At 34.0% G+C, this 22,691-nt stretch overlaps 2 protein-coding genes across 3 annotated transcripts in view; both read right to left on the reverse strand.

Annotated features, from left to right (window-relative positions):
- The window catches only part of LOC119840235 (laminin subunit alpha-1), a 132,943-nt gene extending 121,649 nt beyond the window's left edge, over positions 1–11,294 (reverse strand). The window contains exon 1 of the mRNA XM_038366788.1: positions 11,004–11,294. Coding sequence (XP_038222716.1) covers positions 11,004–11,082 — 79 coding nt within the window. The 5' untranslated portion in view covers positions 11,083–11,294. The remainder of the gene's footprint in view (positions 1–11,003) is intronic.
- A 796-nt stretch (positions 11,295–12,090) lies between these two features.
- LOC119840480 overlaps positions 12,091–22,691 on the reverse strand; it is a 62,886-nt gene continuing 52,285 nt past the window's right edge. Inside the window, exons 3-7 of one of the 2 annotated variants that reach the window (XM_038367240.1) lie at positions 21,912–22,056; positions 16,580–16,702; positions 15,782–15,919; positions 15,347–15,458; positions 12,091–14,887 (exon numbers count right to left, since the gene is read on the reverse strand). In XM_038367240.1, the coding sequence (XP_038223168.1) occupies positions 14,839–14,887; positions 15,347–15,458; positions 15,782–15,919; positions 16,580–16,702; positions 21,912–22,056 (567 nt within the window). In that variant the 3' untranslated portion in view covers positions 12,091–14,838. Of the gene's footprint in view, positions 14,888–15,346; positions 15,459–15,781; positions 15,920–16,579; positions 16,715–21,911; positions 22,057–22,691 lie in introns of both variants that reach the window. The other variant, XM_038367153.1, reaches the window with a different exon arrangement.

A 22,691-nucleotide genomic window follows, 5' to 3' on the forward strand; every position in this document is an offset into this window, starting at 1 on the left:
AAATATAAAGGTCTGGCCACACACTGCGGTGTAATTACAAGATCGTGCCGCACGAACATTTAGGGCGCTGTTTGTTGAATAAACACCTTTATTTTGAGCGTTAAGTGATGGGAGAAGAGCGTTTATTGTTGTTCATTGAATAATTTCTGTTGGGGATATAAATACTTACATATAGAATTAGAGTCAACAAATTAGTATAAAATAAATGTCAATCAATAAATGTTTGTTATATTTTAATGTATACATAATATATATCCTTAATATATATAATAAAAATATATCCTTGGCTCTTGTCTGATAATTGTTACAAAAAAAACTCAAAAATATCGAAACCGTGGCAAAAATGAGCACAAACACGAACATCATCAGTCGATATTTTTCGATATATTATGTTCCCACTGCGGAGACAGGGACTTCGGATGAGAGTTTAAGAGGTAATTCAACACTCTTGCCAAATGTGGGTTGGCAGATGTCACATGACGTCGAATTTTTTGTATTTTCAAAATGCCGGTTTCTTCACGATGTTTTCCTTCACGATTTCTAGCTGTGGTGATGCAGATTATATGTAGACAAATTGAAAAATCTATTAATTACCTGCATGCTCGCCGGTCTCGAACCCCCGACGGCGATTTTTCGCTTTAACTCCCAGTTTCTAATCACTGAGCCACCCATGTTTTGCTTTTGCAATGATTTTCTAATATTTTTTTTTGAAATTAGAAATTCACCTACATTGCTACTTTACAAACAAGAACAGTGAACCTTAGTTTACGTCCAAGTTTTGTGAATTGATATAATACCCGCTAGTATCTTTACCTTGGACCACAAATAACCAGCATCGGTATGCGCAAGTAAGCCGCACGTGACCCGCAAGCTACGAGCTGATGGGATCCGTAAAGATCTCTATTAGCTTATCAATAATCTTATTTCTAGTTGTGTCAGTGCTCTTGAGTGGAATAATTTACAGTTTTGTTAATTGAGTTTTTCTGATGATATATGCAATAATTATTGTAATATTAAATTATACCATTATTGCAATAAATTATGTTATTCTATAGCATGGACTGTAATAATTTGAAAATATGAGATAAATGTTTAAGTCGAACCTATCGTGTTCATAAGTAAATAATTACATATATTTCTATAACCTTCTTTGTAATTTCCTTCCTTCCCTTCATCAATTCTTTTATTTATGAATTAGATTTTATAATTGCCAATCTTTTTGTAAAGATATAAGGCCTCTGCAAGTATGCATGGGCGCTGGCAGCGATTGTGATCGCGACGCAACGACGTTTTACCGACTATGGCATAAAAAAATATAAAAAAAACTTATCACCTAAAAAAGTATTAAAATTACATAAAAAAGAATAATTTATTTAGTACCTTATATATAGTCGTAAAAATTTGTACTTAAAGGTATAACTATCAATGATAGATATTAATAACAAAGTAATTTTTATTTTCTATGAGTTTCTTAAAATTGTTATCTTAGTCTTTATTAGTTATTTATTTAGCAGTTTCAGAAAATTTTGTTTTTCTACTTCAATGAAAATACGTATATGTTCATAACTTGTACCACACGCAGTGTCCAGCCCTGGTATGCGATATGTAACCAGAGCGGTCGACACTCAGAAAAACTGTACGCCCTAGAATAGGGCTGCCTACTTAGTTCATTTTTTTACTTATATCACAGTAAGAGATAGTGCTAATGTCGAGTGAGATTTGGCAACCCTATCTGTACTAAAAAAGAAAAGTTTTGAACTTTCTATGTTTGTAGAGGATAATCTACAAAAGTAGTGGTTCGATAATGAAAATTATTTCACTAAAAGAAAGTTACCCTATTAGAAGTGACATGGGCTATGCTTTTTATCCCAAGTCAAGCCGGGCAATCGGCTAGTATCGAATAAAAGTACAAATAAAATGTATGAGACCTGCAAAATGAAATATACGGTTTATCCCTGACAATTTTACGAATCAGGAAAGATGATAACAAATAACTACCCAAAGCTAGTCGGAATAAAAGATGTTCCACATACATAATTATTATATGTTTGTTCTTACATCATTATTGAAGCGTTAGCTATTAACGAAATCTCGAATTCACTAAATTCGAGCGCCGCCATTAGAGCGCGGAAGAAATAAAATTTTACGAGACCTAATGTGTAATTTGTTGGAGAATGCCGATTTATTAAAATGACACCATATCTTCTTTCTGGGACTTCATTAATAGTATAAATATACATGTGCTGCGATCCGACTTTACTTTACATGACATTTAGAAATACTTTTGAACAATGATAAAGGTGTCTGATAGGTATAATAAAAACAGACTAGATAGACCTTAAGACACAATTTACCTCTCATTGGAGGATCTATCAATCAGCCAGTTCATCATCATCATCATCAGCCCATACATATTCCCACTGCTGAGACACAGGCCTCCTATAAGGGTTCAGGCCATGATTCACCACGCTGGCCAAGTGTGGTTTGGCAGATGTCACATGTCGTCGAACTTTTAATTCTTGGTCATGCCGGTCTTCACGATGTCTTCCTTCACCGTTTCGAGCAGTTTATCATGTTGTCCACATGTGCAGACAAATTGAAAAATCTATTTATTTCCTGAACCCGACTCGACTGGATTGTAAGTCCTTACCATTGAGCCACCACTGCTTGCGCCATTCAGCCAGTTAAAATTTTTAAATAATAATTTTTAGTTTCATTAGCATTGAAATGCGTTAAAAATTATCGTTTTATAATAGCTTGAAACACAAAAACAAACAGATAAAAAATGATTTTAGTATACAGTAACAAAATCAATGTTTAATTTTGCATATAAGTAACTATACAAATATGTATATTTCATTCAGTTCAAAAATTATAATTATAGTTGGCTAAGCTTCGTAAGCCTCCTAAAATGTATTCTAAGCTCACACTTAAATGCCAAGGTAGACGAGGTCGCGGGTAAATACTAGCTTTTTATAAATACACGAGTACAAGGAAGACTCAAAAATTATTAAATCAATACCAACTTAACCACTATTAAAATAAAAGCCATTTTACATTGAGGGTAGTTTCTATTTAAACGTAAAATGGGATCAATTTTGAGCTGTAGCCTCTTAAATTTAAAGTCGATTTTAAACACTCGATGGAATTCCGCGGATGCAGTGTCGAAAGCGTCTTTCAACAATCGACTCTGCACCTTATTTCTCATGGCATAATACCTATTTTTATTTCTTAGCCAATTTGTTTCGAGAAAAAGCATCTATGGGTCGGAGTTTGGAACCGGTCCTCTCCCAATTATCTCTCCCTCTGGCTAATTGGCTCAAACATTGTTTTCCGACTAAACACAGTGTCATCTGAACGCACTTGACATTCGAAATACTTCGTGAACTTAACGGAAAACTACCAGATCAGAAATAAAGGAAGAAAAAACTTCAGTTTTTTTTTAATTGTAATTCTGTGGAGTCTCATAACTGTTTCTTTCTTTCTTACAAAAACATTTATTTTAACTTACACAGACACACTCAGCGGATAAGAATAAAGAATAAAAAAGCAGTGGTGGCTCAGTGAGAACCGCAGACTTCAAAATCGATAAGTCGGGGTTCGAGACCGGGCGGAGCGTGCAGGAAATAAATTGATTTTTCAATTTATCTGCGCATGTAAACAACATCACCACTGCTTAAAACGGTGAAGGAAAACATCGTGAGGAAACCGGCATGTCCGAGACCCAAAAATTCGACAACATATGACATCTGCCAACCCGCACTTGGCCAGCGTGGTGGATTATGGCCTGAGCCCTCATAGGAGGCCTGTGTCCCAGCAGTGGGAATATATGTGGGCTGATGATGATGAATAGAAAACAGTCTTTTTTAAAACAGCCAAACCATTACGAAGTATGATAATGTTAAAAACCATAAATGTACGTCATTTTTGTTTATTACCGCAACTGTTAGAATCGTCAAAATGTTTAACAGATAAATATTTATCTCTTTACTGTGATGCTACTAATGTTATAAACGCGAAAGTTTGCAAGTGTAGATGGATGTAGGGATGTTCGTTACTCTTTCGCATTAGAACTACTGAATAGATTTTAATGAAACTTTACAATAATATGGCTTATACATTGGAATAAGACAACGGGTGAAACTGATACAGTTTATCTGATTAAGAACAGGTAAAATAAACGGAAACGCTCACTAAGTTAACAGTAACTGGGGTGCATCTATAGATGCATGTATGGATGATGGATGAAAAATGGTCCAGAAATAGATTATAGTCTGGATTAGCACATAGGCTTTTAAGGATTTTCCATCGGGTACCACGCGAATGACGCCACATGTTACAGCTAGTCTAATGCTATGTATACAGGGCAATAATAAAAATAATATTACTCCATTTTAAAGCATCAAGCTATACCACGAGCCAATAGTAAACAATTGCTGATTTATTTAGACTTGCCGAGGGTAAGTGACCGGTGACTCAGATCGCTGCACCGAAATTGACATATTTCATACACCATCCACAATCAAAACACGACCTTAATTCCCACATGTAGGGTACACAATAATTTGTCACCATTCGTCAATTACGTCGTTGGGGAATCAGGACGATCTATATCGGTAGCTAGCCCCCTCCCCCCGTCTCGTACTATTTATTCCGCGCCCCCTTTTTAGCATCTCATTCAGCAAACCAAGTACTTTGTGCTGTAAAATATATAGAACTGGTTGACTCAGCGGCTATCGCAGATTTATTCATAACTAGGTTTTCCCGCGGCTTCGATCGCGGTAAATTCTATTAAATATAAAGCTTCCTCTAGTATCACTCTATCTATTAAACAAATCCTATCAAAATCCATACATAGGGACACAGGTACAGACAGAGAAAGCGACTTTGTTGTCAATGTAGTGAAGAAAATTTGGTGAAATAAGTTGTTTCATTAATTAATATATGTCATATCAGATTATTTCCAATCATTGTTTACCATCCAGCGTCAAATATGCTGTAGCAGAATTCATTGTTAACCGACATTTATAATAAATATATAAATAAATCCTACTAATATTATAAATGCGAAAATTTGTAAGAATGTGTGTGTGTGGTTGTTGCTCTTTCACGTAAAAACTACGGAACCGATTGCAATGAAATTTGGTACGTAGACAGCTGGACAACCGGATATTTCTACGGAATATGGACTTACGCGGGTGAAACCGCGGGGCGCAGCTAGTGAGTGATAAAATTAAACGGGATATTTTTTTTTTTTTTTTTTTTTTTTTTTTTTATGTAACAGTCGGCAATTGAGCTGGTGGGACGCCTGATGGTAAGCGCTACCACCGCCCATGAACATTTGTAGAGGTGTAAAGTCGATTACAGACCTTACGCCTCTACAAATGGATTGCCGACTTTAAATTGGGAAGGGATTAAGAAAGGATTGGCGAGAGGAATAAAGGAAAGGACTGGGAAGGGGAAGGAAAAGGATATGGGCCTCCGGCTCCCCCACTCACCGAACGAAACACAGCAGAATGCTATTTCACGCCGGTCTTCTGTGGGGGTGTGGTACTTCCCCGGTGCGAGCTGGCCCAATTCGTGACGAAGCGTGCTCGACTACCACATACAAATATATATGGATATGAGTATAAAATAAAATTGTAATGTAATTTTTATCTAACTCTTAACTATTTTATCTCCATAATTTTATTTATTTCTCTCATAATACATACCAATTCAATATTCGAGATATTATCTACATCAAGATATATAATAAGATAAGATAAAAAGGTAATAAAATTCAAACCAAGTAAATCATATAAAATATCCTTATATTTAAAGCCTATCTCAAACCAATAAATAATGTTCATAAATCAATATTTAATCTACTCCCAATTAAATTAATGTTAACATTATAGTTATAGGATACCAGTATCCTATTTCGTTCTGACACTGTTTCGTTAATTACTCTCGCGATGATTGACAGACGTCTGCAACCCGATCGTATGTATCTATAATATATCTCAAATACAATCCAAATTATTCCAAAAACTAATTAGTAATATTATTGCTTTGTAAGCTCTCAAAACATCACAGAACGTGAAGGTTGAATATCACGATGAAGGACAAGCAGCTATGTCAATATATTTTAGGGTAATTTTTTTCTCTTCTTAAACCATACTACTATTACTGATATTCTCAAACTCAAACGTTTATTCATTCAACTAGACTTCATATAGAAGCACTATTGAATCGTATTTGAATGAATGAATTGAATCTAACCTAACCTAACCTAACCACCTGTTCGGAAGGCAGTTTTTTAAATATGTAATTAATAAAATATTAGTATGATAAACCCAATAAAATGAACGATGAACGTTGCCTATCAACATTTGCCCATTTTAACTATAAAATAGAACGTAATCTAGGTGACAGAACCCGCTGGAGAGAAAACTGTTTCGTATCTAAAGGAAAATAAGCCATTGGAATTGAATAGATAGGTGGCCATACAAAAGTTACGTCCCACGTTAAAGGGGGGTAGGTAAGTTAAGAATTAAAATATCTACTAAGATGCGATAGAATACTTGCCAATTTTATTTAAATTTACTTTTGGATTTTTAATACATCTAATACATAAAATTCTCGTGCCACAGTTTTCGTTGCCATAGTCCTCCGAAACGGCTTGACCGATTTTGATGAAAGTTTTTATGCTTATCCGGTATCTACGAGAATCGGCCAATCTATTTTTCATACCCCTAAATAATCAGAGTAAGGCAGAACAGCGTTTGCCGGGTGCAGCTAGACTAATATATAAAATTCTCGTGTCACATTTTTCGTTGCCATACTCCTCAGAAACGGCTTGACCGATTTTGATGAAATTTTTCATATTTATCCGGTATCTATGAGAATCGGCCAACATCTATTTTTCATACCCCTAAATGATAAGAGTAAGGCAGAACAGCGTTTGCCGGGTGCAGCTAGTACATGTATAGATTTGAAAAGTGACAACCTGTGACAAGTAGGAGAGATGGGGGGGGGGGGGGTCAAAAGAAACTAAAATTCGTGTGACGTAATTGACACAACAACTGCACTGCACTGTACATCACAACAGTACACCTGAATTAAATTTTCCCTCAAATAATCCTGAACTTTAAAAATCCATCACACCAAACGTACACCCATAAATATTATTCAAACAAAACCGAGCAGAGCATTGCTCCGAGAGCCAGTGACCACTTCACACTTCACTAATGAGTTAATTCAAAATTTACACTTCCTAGCTCTCGGAACCTGCTTATAAGCAATTACCCGAGGGTGGTTAATGGGCATCACAATGTCCTTCCTCGAATATTCTACCTGTTACCTGTTGAAATCCCAGCGTACCGTTATAGTTTTGTGGTAAAACGTTTTGTTTTTGCGATTGATTTCAATAGGCTAGAACTTAGAATTTACTTAACTACTACTAAATGTAAGAATGGAAGCATAGGTTATTTCTGTGTGTTAGTATTTTACAACAGATCGGCTGAACGAAACTGGATAGAAAAATAGTCTTAAAATGTTTTGTTGATGAGAATATATACAAAAGCGTACAGTAATATTAAGTTTTTAATGAAATGCAATATTCTCTTGTTTGCTTGCATTTGATATATATCTATTATGAGTTTCTCATTAAGATAACATCATATGGCCATGAACTTATATCCTGTGACATAAATATCAGTAAAAGAGTTATTTTAACAGTTTAATATGCTGCTCCACAAAACTCAATAAATACAAAAAATCAAATCCTACTAATATTATAAATGCGAAAGTATGTAAGGATGTGTGTGTGTTTGTTGCTCTTTCACGCAAAAACTACGGAACCGATTGCAATGAAATTTGGCACGTAGACAGCTGGACAACTGGAATAACATACAGGCAACTTTTTATCCCGATATTCATACGGGATACGGACTTACGCGTGTGAAACCGCGGGGCGCAGTACTATCATGTTATACAAAACTAATTGATGTATATTTCAACTTACATTTGCACTTGCCTTGCCGGAGAGTCAAAAATTGTTATATTTTTTGTTTTTTTTTTAGGACACGCACTATCACATCAATTCCTTTATATTTTTCTTTGTATATGTAAATATAAGAATCCTGTTGAAACTACACATAGTACAAACTTACATAAATTTAACACAAAAACCCAACAAATCAATCACAATTCAAATTGAATCATAATCGTACCAGATACGATTCAAAATAGATCAGCAAATACTGGTATACCTTTAAATAATTACAAGTACAAACTAACGATGCAGTTAGTTGCGGGGAAGTGCGACAAAAAGTTGTATATATCGGTGCGAGCGTGTGGTATAACTGTCCACTTCATATAGACTATATAATACTAGCTGCACCCGGCAAACGCTGTTCTGCCTTACTCTTATCATTTAGGGTTATGAAAAATAGATGTTGGCCGATTCTCAGACATACCTAATATACACACAAAATTTCATAAGAATCGGTCCAGCCGTTTCAGAGGAGTATGGCAACGAAAACTGTGACACGAGAATTTTATATATTAGATGTAAGATATAGGACTAGGGAGGTCGTCTCGACAGTTTTAAAGCTATAGGTACATTTAAAGATCGCAAAATGATACAAATTCATTTAAATAATCATTAAGAATATAATTACGATGACATTTACTGCCAAATGTTATGTTAAAACTACTATTTTCTTTGAAATTTTTTTCGCAAAACAATAACGGTTATCTGTTTTTGTTAAATCAGATTAAAATCTGACGCCTCGGGTTGACTTAGATAATTAACACAATCCCGGAGTTTTGAATGGGCAATTAATTACAATGCGAATTGAACTTTTATATAGCATGATAATATGTATATATTCTCATTAATTTATGTTATTTTTACTATTTTTTGTTGTGTAAAATATAAATAAGACAAAATTTTGTTCGTACTTAAATAGCTGTTAGCTGCAGGCTGTGAAATGTTATTTTTATTAGTAGTGGTTGCCTATAATTGTGACAGCCTAAATCTTTGTTTGTAATTTTATAAAACTTTCTATCCATGTTACCCGTGTATGTCATGTTGGTGATCCTTAATGTAATGAATAAATAAGGAAAAAAAATTGAATTCTCTTTTTGATCAAATATTTCTATTTATTATTAATCACTTTTCAGATCACATTTCTTTCATGATAAATATGTAACCAGGGAATAAATAATGTCTTACAGCCTATAAAGCCACTAGATGGGGCTATATGTAAGCCAGCTGTGAAACACGGAGTTTGAATGGCTAACTTTTATGACGTTGTCTACGCAACGCTTAATAACAAGAGATCATTTAGAACTCCATTAAAATTTTAGATATCTTCGATGTAGTCTCGGGCTATTATAGAAAACTCGGATTTTTATATGTATCTAGGATATACTATGAGTTCTTTACTACAACAGTTCTAAAATCTAGACGTTATGTGAAAATGATTCAAATTGCGTAAAGATCGAATTAAATAAAATATAATAATATAAAATATATAATTTATCTATTCTCGCTCGATTCTAATAATGTAACATTTTTTAACTAAAGCTTAATTACAATTAATATAGTATATATAAATACTATAGGTACCTTTTTATTTAATATGTACATTCTTATACCCTTTATAAAAAACAAGCATCTTCCCGCGGCTTTGTGTGCGTTAAATTCGGAGTCATTTAATAGACGTTATTATACTTATGAACCATCCTCCTGAATCACTCTATCTATTAAAAAAATCATCAAATCGGTTGTGCAGTTTTCAAGATATCAGATTACATACATATATACACACGTACATAGGTACAGATGCGGTTAGCGACTTAATACTATGTAGTGATACTTAAAATCGATCGGTCCATTCACATCACTCCACACAGATCCTATTATCTCTAGGGAGTATTTAACTCAGTTCCCTCAACATTACAGCATCAGATCGCCCACAAACCGATGTTCACGAACCTCGAAATAAACTTTCCGTTCCCGTCAATTATCGGCTCCTGGCACACCATTATCACATCTGGCTGATCGTGCTTAGAACGCTTTTATTTTCAAACCATAGATGCTTTTATAAACAGGATTTTTACCGTTTAGGGAAGTGCTTGAATGTGAAATGGGTAGTGGTATTAATAGAGCGTTCAGTAATCAACTATTCGTATTATAACTGTGTGATGGATAACCTATATAAATGATTTACAAAATTATTTCAACATTACCAAGTTTAATTTTGAATTAAACCCGGACGGAGACAGGGCGAGCAATTGGATTAAAATAATAAATAATAATAATAATAATTGTCAAATTAAGTAAGTGCACCTCAGTATCCAAAATAATTGTTATGATGAAAATAAAATTAATTTAATAAGACTCATGACTAAGACTATTATTAAATTAATAGAACTCTCAATCGTTTGTTCGCTATATAGTATATAATAAGCGGTGATATAACTTTTGCTGTTTAAATAACGACTTCATAATACGATATCCATCCAATTTCGCATAATAACTAGGTTCTCGTCCCGTAGTGATTGTGTTTCATATATTATAAGTAACAACCTATTGAACTTTTATATTAATAAGCCAATTAGGAACACCTTCTCATCTCTTGTTACTTTTAACAACATAGTATCGTATTGTATATAATATTTACCATATAATTGTCATAGTAATTGTTTTATTGAATACAAAACGGGACAGAACTTTTATTATACCATTAGAAGAACTGAGCTTTTTTTAATCGAAAGAAAACCTCAACGAAGTTTTCGATTGAATGTTGTTTAAAAATAAGAAGCGAATTTAGGTTTTTTCGTTAGAAATTTCTTTATATTTACATATTAAACAAACGATAACCATTTTTGTTTAAAACGGTAATGGAATTGTATCAACATTTCATAAGTCGATTCAGTACTTTTCAAGTTAACGATTATAAAACCTACTGTCTATTAACTAAATTACACTAGCAATGGTAAAGACAAACCAGGTTTATGGTTCCTATGTTTCTTGCCTCTTCCATCAGCACAGCTCGCTATCAACAGTAAAACAAGGTACCGCCACATCCTACATCACTTAACTATTTCAAATTATATTAAAAACACGTATTTCACATCGTCCAGTCCACACAAACACTGAATCAATCACATTACCTATAAAAAAGGGGAAGAAAATAATGATTTAATTCATTGCATTGAGTTTAACACAAGATTTCGTAAATAACACGCACGCCGGGTGAAGCAAGGTGCAATAAACCGACCTCCACGACGAATACGGGCTTACTAAAGCTCAGTCTACTATTTACAATGCAAAAGCTTTGAAAGATTCATATATCAACTATAATAAAAATAAATCATATTATTCGTTAAAACGTATATTGAAAAATACTTTTTCTCTGTGGTGAGACGTTACTGTAATTGTATTTTAAATGATTAAATAAATATTTCGAAAATTATTCTGAAAGCTCTCTGTAGCGGCTAACGAAGCTTTCGTCGTCTTCTAAATGCATTGCTCTTAGCAGTTTCATAACTACCACATAGATGGCGCTGTGGCTAAACTTAATAAGTAGAATTTTAAAAGATTAATAACTACTTTTGTAACATATTTATTAAGACTGGATTGTTACAAAGATGTCCAATGGATAATTTTCATTAATAGACCTGCATTTTTATGTATGATTAAGGATCACATTTATACAGCGGGATTCTAATAGTTAAAGGACAATTAACTAGATGGCGCTGTTCACAACTAAGTTTTATTTCTTTACCTACAATTGTCAACAAGAGCTATAGCAATTCATGAAAAGTACTGAATTTATATCATCATCAGCCCATGTATGAACAAACTGCAAGGACTATCACCTTTATTGAGCATTGATGATGTGAATTATGTGCATATTAATTGTAAGATCAGTTTATTTCTTGCACGCTCCTCTAGTCTCGAACCCTGACTTTTAATTAAAGTCCAAAGTCCTCATCATTGAGCCTACACTGCTCACTTAATTAATGTAACATCTGTAGATAATAATATTAACGGAAGGGCAAAAAGGGGTTTCCTTAATAACACAACAAAATACGAACAATAAGCCAAAAATGTTTAATGTCATAATAAATTTACACTGCATTAACACCAAAATACGATGACGCGACGCGTCCACTAAACGAGTTCTAAAAAAAGTCCACTAAAATTATCATTACATACAATCGGATAGATTCATCAGATTATTATCAGCGCGATAATATACAAGTACTATTTAAAGGTATGAACATACGCGTCAACATCTCATAAACTTTAGGACACACTTATCTATATTAAAATTAAATTTATACATACAATTCTTCTATTCTATGATTATGAGTCATGATTATGTTTATATTGTAATGTAAAATATTAGGAAACGTATAAAACTTTCCGATCTTATAAATAGTTTATTGTTTGAACTTGGCAGGATCGCGGTCTTGATAAGTATACTTTATTTTGAGAACTCACCATTCGTTATGCATCAACCATTCTGAAAACCATCAATGTCATTCTGCTTGATCCTTCTTTAATGGATAGTAATATAACGATATTGTTATAACTTAAAAGTGCATTAAATTGATTGAAATATCAATTGATACTAAATGAAAAATATTTTATGTATTATTATTGCACATTATACTAAATGTTACATTTTAAACGTTCTTCAAATTGTATATAATAATTCCTTTCACCTTACACGGTCCATTATCCTTCTGTTTCTACGTTCAATCTTTGTAATAATTCAATCCTTTATCAAATATATCATCGACCGAATGGCAACAAATTTGCAACACAGTTTAGCAGCTTGACTTGACCGCGATCCATCCATTATTATCAATTATTATCGCCATAGATATGTCTCAAGCAGGTGGGTGGCGCATCATACAAATCATTGGTATCCACGTATATTCACATTCGAAATAACACTCTGTACACGACGCCACAAGTTTTATTTTAAGTTGGATCACGAAGGACTGTTATGGTATTTCTTATTTAGTTAACTTTTTAAAGTAGTTACTACAGTTTGTTCAAGATTACGGGATGTTCCTGCATTACAAATGTATAATTTAGGCTTTCCACCAATTCAATATATTACTCGATTAGTTATAAATAGTATAAGAGTCACTTGAATATTCTTACCAAATATTATCATTAGAAAATCTTGTAAGTCCATAATCCACACGAATACTCGCAGAAACATCATAACATTCCACCTACCAACAGATATCATAAAGTAGAAAATATAAGAGCATACGTCATACACTATTATATAAATCTCATATACAATTCAGATGTAAATACATCGGCAAAGCGATACCCACCTGATACACGCTGCGTGCACACAATAATACAACGATCTTAATTATAAATATGTCTAAGAATTAGAAGTAGTTACGTAACAACATCCAGGCAGTTCTCAGGCAAATCTCGAACGTAAGGGCCGAATGATATTTAATAGTGAACTAAGTCCTAGAACCTTATCGTTAAAGTTCCTATCTGATGAAATTGCCATGGGCCGTCATTATAGTTACGCCACTAGAACTGTTTTATTGTTTGAAATTAGAGACTTTAAAACAATTTCTAGATATGTTTACTCACGCTCTTGCGAACGGTTATTATGAATTTTAAAGTCCTTAATTTCAAAGCGTAGGTATAATTATTAAATCATTCCCATTTGAAATGTAAAATACTTAATTCTCTTACATTTCCAGATTTAAGATGTAAAAGAATATGATTGCATTGAATATTCAATATAATTGCTTTCGATTATTAATGCTATAACTGGTCCTGTTTATGATATTATTAGTTTACTTCTAGCGCAATTAAAACCGTGGACATAATTGAGGCGCAGATGATAACTAGCGCTCTGCTTTTAAGCTGAGATGACGCATTTGAAAATTACTTTAAATTGTATTCGTCGACACCTATTAACAAGTTGGTGCCTCTTCTAAAATCTCACAATTCATCGTGTATTCAATTATATTCGTAAATAGATGGCGCTGAATTCAAATTGCCAACGATTATAATCGCAGCGCTAGAATTTGAAAATATCTAAAATTTAAATCGTATAGATATAATTTGTATTTGAGATATGTGTATGTGTGTGTGCGTGTAGCGTGTGTGGAAATGCGCCTTGCTGATCGGCCGGTTAGAGTATTGTCATATTTTAATACTAAGTCTTTTTATCAGTAAATGCAATGAATAAATCTCATGAATAGTAGAAAATGATAACATATTTGGTACAAAGACTGGATTATTAACAGTTTAAAAAAATTACATGGTAAAGTTATTATGTGTTAATTGGATTATGGCGGTGAATTACATAGGTAAACTAATACAAATTTATTGGGGCTTTTACGATTACACAAAATAGTGTAAATATAAGAAAATTAAACAAACAATATGCAAAGAGAAATATCAAAACAAAAATGCTTAAACTAAAGGTACAACTCAAAATGCCAAAAGTTGTTTATAAAATAAAGCTTAAAATTAACTGACAACATGTTTAATTTAAATTTATTATCATATACAAATAGTTGAACACAAATAGTACATTAGAAACAACACAGAATATTCTATGTCTGTATACATTAGCTTATTTTGCATAACACTTTACCTGGTAAACGTAATATAGAATTGCACAACTAAACGCACTACAAGATACGTAGTACAAAGACGTAGTTGACAAACTCTCACCAGCCGGAGTCCTGGGAGCGGTAGGGGGCCGGTACGGCGCCCCCTCCCCGCGGGCCCGACCGGGCCGCCTCAGACGAACCACTCGTCCTTGTGCGGGGCGCCGCTCAGCGCAGCGCCCGCGCCCGCAGGCGGCCCGGGCGCGCCGCCCTGTACCTGCGGGACAGCCCTACTCCTTAGTCCTTACACACCGTTTGCATAACATACAAACATTTTATCGAACTGAAAGAATAAGTTAATTTTTATGGGTGGGTCAATCGTTACGTAACGCGTTACGGCGCCAGTCGGTCTGCTTCCGTTTCACTCGCACATACGGTAGCAGTAGACTCATCGCTAGCTGTATTAAAATGCCCTAGTTTTGTAATGGTAGAGCATGCTAAAGAACAGGTTACCACCGACCAAAACCACAGGCGCGTCTTCGCACGCTTGGTTAAGGGTTTAACTTTAATGAGATGTTGCAATACGGTTAATAAATAGCACATATTTCCTATCTAAATCATACCATAAATCGCTCTGTTTTGATGTAAAAGAAAAACAAACAAACACGCGTTACATATATTCCCAATTTGGTTGGACCAAAGTGGAAAAAATATACGCCAACATCAGAGCACCTACCCGCGCGGGCCCGCAGGGTGCGCCCAGTTTCCCGGCAGCCGCGTGGCGCTGCCCGGCGAGCAGGGCGCCGCGCCCTTCCCGCCGGCGCCGTTGCTGCTCGCCATTTGATCTACTGTAATTATGATATGGAACATAAGCAACATACAACCTAAGAGAGCTAGACTTTAAATTTGACCGCCAAACAGGAAAATAAAGGATTAGTCAGTATATAAGAACACAGCACAAATGTAAATATGTGTCTCTCTCTCTTGCTTTGTAGTTCCGATAAAAGTTACGCCTAAAATTTTGAATTTTTTCAATTTAATCAAACCTAATTAATCTACCATCTAAGTAATAGAAGCATTAACACAATCTAAGAACTTTAACAAGAATGATGTTAGTGTTATTTTTCGACACAGGACTTGAATCTAAATCACAATATATAAATCGGCTTACAATGTAAATGTGTGCGGCGGTTCGGTGCTCTTCGCCGGCAGTAGCAGCAGAGCGCCGCTACCACGAGCAGTAGCACCAGCGCCGCGGCGCCGGCAGCTGCCGCCACCCACGCCTCGCCGGCGCTGCCGCCACCGCTCTCTGTAACACCATACCAACAAATGTGGAGACCCGTATCCTATCCCTCACCTGTCCTTTCCTTCTTTCCCGACATGGTGTATCCCTTTTTAAAAAGCTGACACTTACTGATGATTAGGAGAGGATATATTTTTGGGTGACGGTGGTCACTTACCTACTTACAGCACGGTTGCCCGCTCTAACATAAAAAATGCTCCCATATGTACTATATTTAAGAATCCTTCTAATACCCTTATCCAAAATTAAAGCCCATTTATCAAATAAATATACCTAATTATAAGGCTAAAGCCTAAACACCATTATTCCATTCAGCGAATCATGGAAAATTTATAGTACCTTCAAGATTCGTTGATCGTGACTGAGATGAATACAATACTTCATTTATAAAACAAACAACGCTTTAAGTGTACAGGTAATGATCAGACAAATGATGTTAATACATCATTTACCCAAAATATAAATCATAATTTACCCAAAAATAATGCGTCAAATTGTGAGTTTTGTGCTATGAATCTGAATATACCGACAGTTTTGTGGTGTATACAATTTTACATATATCTCACGGCCTAGCCTCTTTATTCTATCTTACTAAAAAATTGAAGTTCCTGGTAGTGTTAGTAGGTGGCCTTCATGCTTTGCTTCGGCTCCACCAACAATACCCACCAGGACACAGCGCAGCCGTGTCCTCATCCGACCCGTCCGCACAATGGTCCACTCCATCACACGTGAGGTCTGCGCTCACGCAGAACTCCCGCTGCTTGCATCGGAACTCCTTGCAACCGTGTTCTGGAAGGAATACTGGGATATGAGATTTAGATTTATCTGAATTAAACTTCATATAGCATTAGCATAATAGGCTTATAACTTTCTAGGTGTTTTTGTATCGTTAAAGCTAAAAAAAGATTTATTTCAATATTTCACATATTATATAATATATGTTGTCTATATAAATTATCGGTGTACATGTATCTCTCGAATAGTTTTAAATTAATTATATTATAAAGAAAAAGTTACATATGTTATTCATTACGTTACGTTTTTAAAATATAAAACCAAACGTATTTATGATCCGTTGGCAGACCTGTCCGCTTAACGCATGGACAGTTCTGCCAGAAGTTTTAAAAGTAAAATTCAGTATGAAATACAAAAAGCGTTGATGAAATTAAAAACCATCGGCGCATAAAGTCCATACAATGGGTGCGACGCGATCCATCAATCGATTTGCGAAACATTAAAATCAATACGTCATCAGAGCTGAAACCTCGCTCCAAACATAAAATATAGTCAATCAAGCTTGCGTGAAAAAACAGGTCGGAACACAGCTGAAGTTAGGCTAGTTAAATGATTGATTGACTTATTTCCTGTCATACATAATAATATACATATTACACACGAAGATGCCTTTTGGTATAGTTTGGTAGAAGTTTTTTGGATTAGCTTTAAAATGTTTTAGAATTTTATAACGTAGTTTGAGATTTTTCATTAGATATTTTGTATTCTGATTTTAATGGAATATTGCCATGAAATGTTAAGCCATAGTAGAAGAAAGTAATATTCAAAGTGCTTAGGTATTAGACGCTATTGTTAACGTGGATTAAAAGAAAAACAGCCCCGCGCTGCGGTCAGGTGAAGTGAGGTCTCCCCTTGAGAAGCGTTTGATGTTCAACACTCTGGGATTTGGGGAAAAACGCAGACGCCGGGGAATTCTTTAGAAATTTTTTATTCACGTCGGTGTGTGTCTACGCATCAAAAACATAATGGTCTCACACACAAAAAGAAATAAACGAAAGTCAAATAACATAGCTTACTTTCACGTGTATTTATCTTTTAGAGTGTATCCTACTAATATTATAAATACGAAAGTTTGTAACGATGTGTGTGTATTTGTTGCTCTTTCACGCTAAAACAACTGAACCGATTGCAATAAAATTTGGTACGTAGATAGCTGGACAACTGGAATAACATATAGGCAACTTTTTATCCCGATATTCCTAAGGGATATAGACTTACGCGGGTGAAACCGCGGGGCGTAGCCAGTAATTATGTAAATGGAATGGAATGTTAATCGGTGGCTGTTGTTGGATGTTGTTTTTAGACTAGTCGAGTTTTACATAGGGCCATTAAATAAAAGGGATGAAAAAGTAAGAAAAGTCGTTTAACATATTTGCGCTGATGATGAGACTCTGCATAATGTGCTGTGAAAAGCAGAGCAGCATTTTCAGCAGAGTATTTTAGTTATTACAGTACCGTAGCATAAAAAATATACTCTGATGTAAACATTTAACGTAAAAATATAATATGTAATATTGTGTTTACGTCCGTTGGATGTAATAACATAAAAATCAAACATAATACAAAGTACCTTTAGAATTAAATCATGATTATGATTATGATACGAAAAAAAACTTACAAGTGGATCAATTTAGAATCTTTCAGAATTTATTAGTTCATCATTGTTGGGTTATACGTTGTAGGTAGTATATCATAAGGACTACGTCAAATAATAAAAGCTAAACAGCTGGTGTATATTGCTCAATAGGTTCAAACTTATGAGGTTTCTAACTTGTTTTTTAAAACCTAATGAATGCTATACGAGGGCTGGCCACCAGCGATGTATAGCCCCTTGCGTTTTTCTAGAATCTTCTTTATCAACTCTTTCAAACTAGCTATAAATACGTTATACAGAAAAAGAATAATTGCTAACTATAATCAAAACTGCAGGAGTTTCATGGAAAGCAGACTGGCTAAAAATATCAGGCACGTTTGCTGATAGCGGTCTGCTGAGCTCATAGTCCACAACTGGCAACTATGTCTTAATGGCCAAAGTTACTTAGAGCGTCACATACAGTCCATTACTGCGGTTTGTTGTGGCTTATAACTTGGCGCCGGTTTAACTTTGCTCGTTAAAAATTCCTAATTGATCTTTTTTTTAAATCTGGCATGCATTCTGTGACGCTTCTATTCAAATCTAAATCCTTTTAGGGTAATAAGTTCGGGCTTTTTTGTATTGCTTCACACGTTATATCGTATTATCTCTTTTATGAATATAATAATAATACTCGTGTTAGTGTTCCATTTGATATAATTACGTATTTACTTGATAAATTTTACAGAAAAGTTACACTGTTTTTATATTTATGAGTTACGAGTGTATACACTGAATAGCTTTTTCTAACCAGCACAATAATTAAAAGAGTCCCACAAGGGTACGTCTTTGGTCAAAATCTTTATAACGTTAACGCAGCCAATTTATTTTTCAATTATAATAAGCAAACGTTTTATCGCCGTTCGACTGTCATTTTAATTAAAAAAAAAGACCCATATTATCTACATAAAACCTCTATTGACCAGTGATGTGAAAGAAAAGGGGTGGAGGGTATGGAATATTAAATTGATTTTGTGAGCCGTGCTTTTGAGGTAATATTAAAACAACCTTCGTTTGTTACACAGGAGTTATTTTTACGAATATATGTTTTCATTGTTGTAGTAAAAATATTAAATAACGTTAATGACTAATCAAATATTGAAAAGACCGCAGCAATCTCATCTTGAATTTATCCTACTTTTAAATTGCATTATTTTTATCAAAATTTTCTAATAAAACATTCACTGTAATAATCATACGTAATCACATTTAATTCATTGTTATCACATTTAAGAAATTTGGAAAACACATTTTTTTATTATATTAACTGGCCTACAACAAAGCAGAAGAAAATAAAGTATTTTATGTGTAAACGTTATATGGCACACAATGATAAAAATTTTAATGAACTTAACCTAAATACCAATCACATTGTTAAATAATATATTTCATTTATTTTAGTGACACAACTTCTAACTGTTAAGGTGAAAACAAAACTCCGCAACAAATTCTGATTAAAACTATGTTATTATTGTATCTATATATTATACCTCGCAAAATATTCCAGAAATCCGAGGCAAGTTCCCAAATATCTCGGCGTATACTTTTCCACGCAGTCAGGTGGAAAATCTAATTGATGTAATACGTTAGGTACGAGTAATATTTGGAGAGGAAAGAGATCTGTATATTCAAACAGAGGAATATGAATGAATTCCTGCGTAAGGGGATTTAATACTAAAATAATGGGAAGGGCTTTAAGGGAAATAGCATTTACGTGAGAATTTGTTGCCAGTATTAAATAGGGTTGGAATTTGTGATGATATCGTCGGATAAGAGGCAGAGGAAACGAATTAGGTTAATAATGGGAATAACAAACCCCCTTGACTTAAGCTTAATCCTAATTTTCCAATTGTTTTTAGTGAATTATTCTTAAATTTGCTTCCAGTAAAATATTTAATTAAAGCGACACATATAGAAAAGGTGTATTATCACAATTCACGAGTGGTCATTAAGGATTTTCAAACAGGTGAAAACACAAGTGTTACCCAAAAAGGAAAACAAGTCAGAAACCTCAGCAATCCGGTTAAAATGAACGCAAAAACTCACCCAAGTTAGCAGTGTAAATACTCCGTCCCACGTTACTCGTAACATATTCAAAATGGTAACAAAGGCTGAAATTTTCGCGAAATAAGCGGTATTTATTCTCGCTTAGCATTTTGATGAAAGCCAATGTACGTACAGGGAATGCTTATATGTATGCTTTGTCGGTCCCCTGTTTTCAACTTTTAAATCACGATTATGAAGTTTGTATACGCATTAAGTCTGCTTTAATTGTAGCTTGGTTTTCAGCTATGGAACTATCTAACTACAACTGGATGAAATTGCATAGGAAATACTATATACACATTGTAATGTTCTATGGATCAAAAGGATGCAAGTGACTTGACCACAAATTAACTTCGAATTTGAAAGAAAACACAAATTAGAGCTACACAATCTTATTAGTATTGTATATTACAATATATAAAATGTTTCTGCTATTTAGCTTACTACTAGCTAACTTAATTTTTAAACAATAATATAATTTAGATTCTTCCAGATAAAACTTAAGCATATTTGTCAAGCCATAGTAAATATTATAAGGGTTAAACTCATTGTACAAAACGTTCAAAGCAATGGACGAAGTTATTAGACCTTACAAAGATATTCGTCAAGGTGAAGGATAACGAGAATTCAATTTCAATAAGCATTTCTTTCAAATCGCGTTTAGTATTCAAAAGATTAATATATTCAAAAGCTTCAGGGAAATGTAATTCATCTCAATCTATGACATCTTTGAAGGTTTCTTCTTTGAATTCCCGAATAATGTGTATGAGATTAGAGATAGCATTTACTGAAAATACGTAGAAGTTGAATCGATGCAAATTTAATTTCTATTATAAGAATGAAGGATAATATATTGTCAAACATTTGTAATGAAACAGTTTTTTTTTACTTTTTGAGATTTACGGCTGATTGGGAAATACGGTTTATAAAATTATTGTATTTTTTTCAAATACATGCTCTATTCGAATATTAAGCAATCTATTCAACTGATTGAAGATGTAACTAGCTATCCATAAATAAAATAACAGTCTCAATTCAGTAGTTTTGTATCTTTTAAAAATGCAAACAAACAAACACGAACGAATATATTTCGTTTTTATTCCATCAATTTATTTTATTTATTTTACACGCAAAATGTAATTTAGATATCAACAAAATGCGTTTCAATTAGTCCATATATCAATTAATCTGTTGATAAAATTTATATCTCTTTAAGTGAATCAGTTTAATAAGCAATAAACTCCTGTTTGTTATTGTTCCAGAACTTTTGAAGAGTATTTATGTAACAGTGAAATAATCATCAGTATTATATGAACTTACTTTCATTGTTGATAATAAACAAATTTGGAATTTGAAACTATAAGATGGTATTAAAGAACACTTTCAAATGTGTGAGTTGCATTTATAAAATGATCCGTATAAAATTTTGATAACCTAAAATAACTGAAAAAAAAGACAAGTCATTTCTATTTCAATGCTATTTAATAATATGCTGGATGAAAGTCAACAAGCAAGAGCACTCACTGGGGTCCTTAACAGCCGTGATGACCAGCTTGAAGCCATTGGCGTCTGTGCCCCAGTTGTCCGTCACGTATTTGAGTGTCACGAAGTTGCTGCGCGTGAACAGCGCGCCGACCTGCTGCTTGGTGTTGCGGCAGGATAGGTCCGCCTGAAATTATATTCATTTATTTCTTAAATACATAAACAGAATTTGCCTCGCGTGCAGGATTTTTAGTGTTTAATTAGTTTTTATAGGGTGACTTTTCTTTATCAACTTAAAAGGAGGCTTTCAGTTTGACTGTATTTTTGAAAGAAAGAAAGAAAGAAAGAAATTTTTATTTATCACCACCACATTTACAGTTAAATTAAAATTAAAATTAAAAAGTGTACTTATGACTAAACGGTGTGGTGCTAAAAAGGGTAACTACTCAGCGTGTGCTACGCGCTATGCGCAGCGCTGATTTTCAGTAGCCCCTTGTTGTTTTTTCTGTTTGTTATCCCAAAACTTTAAACTGCGTGAACCGTTATGGTGATTCTTTTACTTTAAAAGCTGGTGCTATTATATGTACTCCTGTGGTTACGTATAAGTTTGGTTTAATTCTGAAAATTTGGAGGAGGTTGGGTTTTTGTTAAAAATAATAAAACATCCTTTTTACATTGTAGCATTATAATTACATATGAAATAAAGTTTTCAATCAGACAGGATTAAAATAATACGAGATATTGCGAGATATTTTTAGAGTGCATAAGTAAAATATGTATATATTTCGCTTCGTCCTGCAACGCAAACCACTAAATGATGTA

This window comes from Zerene cesonia, chromosome 1 (genome assembly GCF_012273895.1).
Source record: "Zerene cesonia ecotype Mississippi chromosome 1, Zerene_cesonia_1.1, whole genome shotgun sequence".
Taxonomy (NCBI): domain Eukaryota; kingdom Metazoa; phylum Arthropoda; class Insecta; order Lepidoptera; family Pieridae; genus Zerene; species Zerene cesonia.